Raw genomic sequence first — 5,924 nt, 5'->3', positions numbered from 1 at the left:
TCCTTCTCTCTCCCCACACTGAGGTCTCCTTTTCTATCGTGTCTTACATAGCACACACTGAACTCCAAACTCTAATTCCAACCACACGAATATTTTCCAATCTCATCTTAAAAATCACCTGCAAAGATCCCTGATAAACCCTGCTAAAGTCCCACTGTAGAAATCTGAACTCTGCAAGAGCAAAAAGAGAGCAGGATGACACCGGCTGAGGTGTCCCAGAATCTGATGGACTGCCAGTCACTCGCCAGCGAGAACTAGAGACCTCAGACTGCAAGGCCTGGAGCATGAGCTACAGTTCCCTGGGTGGGAGCTGGACAGAAATTAGAGGCCAGTGTGCATGTCATCAGCTCACAGAGCCTAAATGCCCAGAATGCCTGCAAAGGTATCACCGGTGGGACGATGCGGCCCCACTAGTACATAGCCCTCCTGTGATGTTTTACGTTAAAAGCTGCCCTTGGTGTTCACATTGATTTAATTCTTCCTGGACAGAAAGTGGGAGAGGTGCCTCCCACATCCTCTAGAAAAGCTGCAGATGCCAATACTTTCCAACTGCCACATGATGTCAACTGCAGAGGACAGAACCCAAGAAAGGCCTCTGGGCCTGGCATCTACATATACCTTGGGCTTGCTTGTGGGTCAGCATAGCTTCTGTCCGCTGCACATGTCTCTTCAGCAGCTGCGAACTCCCGATCTGGCTGGACTTCTGGGCAGAGGCTATTGTGGCCACTTTGGTCTTGGGACTAGAGGTAGGGCTGCTGGACACACTGGAGAGGTCCTGAGTGGGTAAGAAGAACAAGGACCAAGCCACTGTTGTCTGGGCCTGACCACCCATCAGCATGGCCGCTGGAATTCCCTGGTCAGGATTCTCCCCATGGGAATGTACAGCCCTATGGCACTGGCCAGGCACCGGGAGTCCCCCAGAGGCCAGGGCATCAACTCCGTGGTCCTGAGTCCCCAGCAGAAGTGCCCCCTCCCTGCTGCTTTACCTCCGAGCCCGAGGGGGAGGCAGGCAGCCTGGCAGCTGGCGAGGCAGGTCGACTGCCCCGCTCAGGGATCTCAAAGGTCAGGTCTCGGCGGGCCACATCCCGGGGCTTCTTCTTCTTCTCAGCATCCTGGTCACGAGGCTCGGTGCCCATGTGCCCCTCAGCACGAGTGAGCACGCCAGTCAGGAAGTCCACAATCTCATCCTAGTGTAGAGAGTCCTTGGCTGGAGAACAGGGACCTTCTTGACAGTCCCGACTAAGTTGATTCACGCGGCTTCAGCATAGCTGTGCCAGACCCTCCCCACGTGCACAACCCCGCCTTGGCCAGAGACCAGCAGGAGCCTCCATGAAGTAGAGGCGCATTATCTCTCCCCCAATGACCCATTCACTCGATGCTTTGCCCACCTCTTCGCTCCTCACTCTCCTCTCCCCTGCTCCTCTCTCCCCTTTTCTTTGTAGGATTAGGGAATTCCAGAGGCCCTGGGGGAATACTCCTTCACCTTTCAGAGCCTAGAGGCTGTTGCCAATAAGACCAAGCCTAAAAAGGCTCCAAAAGGGAAGCCTTGCTGAGAAAATACACAAAGCACCTGTGTACCTGGATGCACCTGTCCACCATGCTCTGTGTCAACCCTTCTGACTTCTTCTTTGCTTTGCTTATCCTAGGAGACAAAAAGGAGTCTGCACTCATTTCCGAAACACTCACTCTATGGCACATGTGGAGTAAGAATGGACTGCTCTTCTGTGTGGGGTGTTTTCCAGGCCTGGGGAGGAAAACTGCTCTAGCCCTCAGGCTGGTACTACCATATCTCTGAACCTGTTTCTCCATCTGCAAGACGGAAAGTCATAAGGCCTCACTTGTGGTGTTGCGGCGCTGCACAAAGGAACATATGGGAAGGCCTGGGCCTGATACTCCAGAAGTCCTAGAGCTATGGCCATCACAAGTCCTCCAACAAAGGCCCACACCCTGAGATTCCTGGGTGCTGCTGAAATGAGATTCAGAGGAGGAGAGGGAAGGTGGCCAGTGGTTAGTTCTGAAGGCATAAAGGACATGACCACAGCCACAGCATTCCCACCATGAAGCCTACTCTCTGACTGTGGGTGGGGTGGGGTGGGGTCTTGGTGGAGAGAAACAGGGCACCAAGTGACTAGATGGAGAACATTCAGAGGCTCTAAATTCTGAGACCCCGATTCATTGGTTATTGGCCTCTGACCTTGTGGGACACCCCATTTTATGGATGAGGATAGTGAGTCCCAGCATTTAAGTGATTTACCCAAGCTTCTCGGCAAAGGAACCAGGGCTAAATAGAGGTCCCCAGTTCTCAGGCCCAACACTCTTGGCACAGTGACAAGCTGTCGGCTAAGCAGCTTCAGTGGCCATCTCACTGTCTCCATTCCTCCCACTCTGCTCTCTTACAGGTTAGAATGTCTGAAGAGCACGAAAGGCAGTCTACTCACAAGCACACACGGCCCCCAGCATCAGGATTAGATTCCAGGTCTACAAGACACTGTAAAATGACCACAGCCAGAAAGACTTCTCCCAAACGCCTCTGGGTAAGAAACCTACAGGACAGTGCAAGCAGGTGCCTGCTTTAAGCTCTCTAGTTAAAGCGCACGAGTGACCGAACCTCCAAGAGTGAGCACATTAAGAAAGGAGGACCAATACTTGACATTCTTTTTCAGTACATTTCACGGAAATGTCACTATAGGCCCTACGGGCAGCTAGCCTTCTGGGCGCGAGGGGCCATCTCAGTGCCCAAAGGTGCCTTCGTAAAACCCCTCCCAAACCTCGCCTGTTTATGCTACAAAATCTGCAAAAGCTGCTTAACACAAACATGATCAGTGTTCACATTCCTCCTGAGCAAGGAACGAAAGGTGAGAAAATGCCAGCCCCAGTGAGGCCATGAGGACAGACTGCCTTCCTGGGTATCGAAGTGTCTTCTCCCCACAAGATAACCACTCATTATAAAGAGAAGTGGCAGCTTTATGGTAGGAAACCTGGCAGATGCCACCTTAACCCAAGACCAGTGATGAAACATGTCAACAACATGTATCCCCTGAGGGGGTGTGTGCTCAGGGCACCTCGCCTCGCGGACAGTAGTGCCCAAAACATATATCCTTGACCTTATCACAAGAAAATGTCAAAACCCTAAATTGAGGAACGGTCTACAAAACAACTGGCCAGAAGTCTTCAGGAGTGTCGGGGTCATGAAAGACACAGACAGAACGAGGAGCAGTGTGACATTAAAGGAGATGGAGGAGACGTAGCACAAATGGCACCATCTGATCCTGGATCGGACCCTGGACCAGTAAAAAGACCTCAGTGGACAACTGATGAAATCTGAGTCTGTGCATTAGATGATAGTATCATATCAATGTGGATTTTCTGATTTGGATAATTATGCATTGGTTAATATTTGGGAAAGCTGGGTCAAGTGGATTAAAGGATTCTGGATACTATTTCGCAACATTTTGTAAATCTGAATTAGTTAAAAGTATAAAAAAAAAGTTTTTTAATGACCCTTTTCAGATTTAGCCTACAGCTACCTCACCACCTCACAGGCACTTCTCCAACACTCCAGCCTGGCTCTCTCACGGGGGCTTGCCCACCTGAGATTATCGTCAGCTCCCCCAACCACCACCAAGCTGTTCTCAGCTCGAATCTTCTCCCGGAAGTCCTCCATGGCTTCAGGGTGACACTGCAGGGAATTCTGACCAATGACAAAGAGGACTGGAGTCTTCATGTCCAAGAGAGGGTCGTCTACATCCTAAAAGAGGTACAGGGTTTATAATCCGCTAGTTCATATTCACTGAGCATTGCCCTGGCCAGTCCGCTCAGGGGTCAGCTGGGCTACCACAGCCACTGCACGCCAGCTTGGGCGAGGCATGCACTCCCTGCTCCCCCTCGCCACATGCTTACCCCTCGGGGGCCGTCTGCAGTAAGCAGAGGGAAGCCAAGGCAGACAACTGCAGTGACATACTCCATTACCGATACCTAGAAATGATGGCACAGTTTGTTTCCAGGTCAGCTGCCTTCCCTGCAGCTATATCCTACCTGGAACCCGGGGTTGGCGCAGACCCACCACCCAGTCCCATCTCCTTCGCCTGTCCTAACCCCCAGGAGCGCCAGCCATGGTAGCAGCAGTTAAGGGCACAGGACACAGATGTGCCCTTCTATAAGCAGCTGCCACCTGGAGAGCTGGAGCCTGGAGACCAGGCAGAGGGCTGAGCCACAGCATAGGTGGTTCAACATTTCTACCCTGTCGGCTCCCTGGAGTTGAGGCCTCTTGCTTGCTTCCCTCAACTCACAGTGACTACAAACAGGAGAACAGAAACATCATTCCTCTCCTGTACGTGAAGACGTCACTCCCCTGAACTTAATGGGGAGCTCCCAGATACCCCGCTTCCTCAGAGCAGTCGCTAAGTCCTTCTGTCCTGGGACCAGGTTATGAGGAGACAGCCTTCTCTCACGGCCCGAGACATCACACTTAACAGACCACGTGAAGCAGTACAGATTTCGCTGCCTTGATCCACTTGAGAACTGAGGCTCTGGACCAGTCAGGGACACTTATGCAAACTAATATGCACACACATGTATGGAAAATAATAAAAGGCTCCCTAATGTCTTAGACACGGACAGAACATGAACACAACAGCAAATTCCAGGGACATGAAAATTTGTGCCTGCTGGAATTATTGTTTTGTTTTGTTTAGGTGAGAGAACAGTACTTATGTTTTGGGGAAAAAGGGAACTTTTTTTGATAGGTACATGCTGAAATATACATACACAAAATGACATGATATTTGAGATTTTCTTCAAAATACTGGCAGAGAGAGGAAGTGGGTGAGGGTAAGATGAAAACAGCCGGGCCGGGAGTTGACTGCTGGTGAAGCTGGGGGAGGGCCCAAGGGGTTTATTATACTAGTCCGTGCTCCCTTCGAGTTTCTGATGTAATGATGTAGGCCCAGCATCTAGCCTAAGAGAACCCCACAGTGGCTATCAGCAGCAGCACTATTCTGCCCCAGGACAACCTCCACGGAAGGCGGGAAGTACTTACGTGACAGGCCACCAGAGCTCCTGTATTCCAGCCAATCAAGATAATGGGCTTGTGGGGGAAATGGCTGTGAATCTTTATGGGAAGAGAAAGAAAGCAGTAAGCCAGGAGGCTAAATGGGTGCGGAACAAGCCCAGACACTGGATGTGCCACAGCGACCTCAAGGCAGAGCCTTCTCACCTCCAGCACTTTGCTTCTCACTGCCCCGATCATGTGCTCGAGGCACTGCAGAACTCCTACCCCACTTCCATTGTTCAGCAGATGGGTGGCTACGGGGATGACCTAAAGAAAGGAAGTGGCGGCCATACCAGCAAAGGTAAGTTTCAAGTCTTCTCTCAAATCTGCTTAACCTCCCCTAAATCCCTTCAACCCTGGGGAAGCACCATCCAAATTCCAAAGAGGGCTAGGGAAGCTCTACATTTAAGCCCAACCATTTCGACCCTACTTGCATTCTGTCTGTTCGGTCCTCCCAGACGACACTCCCACCCAGGACGGAGTCCCTCTCATCCCCACATACCTTGCCTAAGCAGGACAGCTGAGACTGCCAGAAGCGGTGGCGGCGTGAGGTGGGGAATGCGGAGCTGGAGGGCCCGGAGGAGGCAGTGAGGATGAGCGGGGAGCCCGGGAGCTTGCTCTGTGGGGGGAGAACCCCGCCGGGAACAGGGGATAAGAGGCATCACTCCATGAGACCTCAGTGCCCCCCCACCCTCTCATCCCAATCAACGCTGATCTGCTTACATTAGGTACTATACACCACTGAAAAGTTAAACAAGCCGCTTTTCATCCTCTTGCCAAAGTTCTAAGACCAGATTCTAAAACATCCACGGGCCACAGTTAAGGCCTGAACTTCCCAACTTACTGGCTTGTTATGAGAAAGCACCCCCACGGC

The 5,924-nt window shown here is 51.7% G+C and overlaps 1 protein-coding gene across 4 annotated transcripts in view; it reads right to left on the bottom strand.

The window, feature by feature from the left end:
* Nucleotides 1-5,924, bottom strand: part of KANSL3 (KAT8 regulatory NSL complex subunit 3) — a 41,436-nt gene that overhangs the window by 19,112 nt on the left and 16,400 nt on the right. For all 4 annotated transcript variants that reach the window (XM_025045030.1, XM_025045031.1, XM_025045032.1 and 1 more), the window contains 9 exons: nt 5,895-5,924; nt 5,553-5,669; nt 5,216-5,317; nt 5,039-5,110; nt 3,901-3,975; nt 3,591-3,748; nt 1,579-1,642; nt 987-1,187; nt 619-775 (listed from right to left, as the gene is read on the bottom strand). The exon at nt 5,895-5,924 is cut by the window's right edge and continues 108 nt beyond it. In XM_025045030.1, the coding sequence (XP_024900798.1) occupies nt 619-775; nt 987-1,187; nt 1,579-1,642; nt 3,591-3,748; nt 3,901-3,975; nt 5,039-5,110; nt 5,216-5,317; nt 5,553-5,669; nt 5,895-5,924 (976 nt within the window). The remainder of the gene's footprint in view (nt 1-618; nt 776-986; nt 1,188-1,578; nt 1,643-3,590; nt 3,749-3,900; nt 3,976-5,038; nt 5,111-5,215; nt 5,318-5,552; nt 5,670-5,894) is intronic.

The sequence above is a fragment of the Pteropus alecto genome, unplaced genomic scaffold, assembly GCF_000325575.1.
Source record: "Pteropus alecto unplaced genomic scaffold, ASM32557v1 scaffold223, whole genome shotgun sequence".
In the NCBI taxonomy this organism is placed as follows: Eukaryota; Metazoa; Chordata; class Mammalia; order Chiroptera; family Pteropodidae; genus Pteropus; species Pteropus alecto.
Note: the sequence above shows the minus strand (reverse complement) of the source record. Positions and strands in the feature narration are given on the sequence as shown.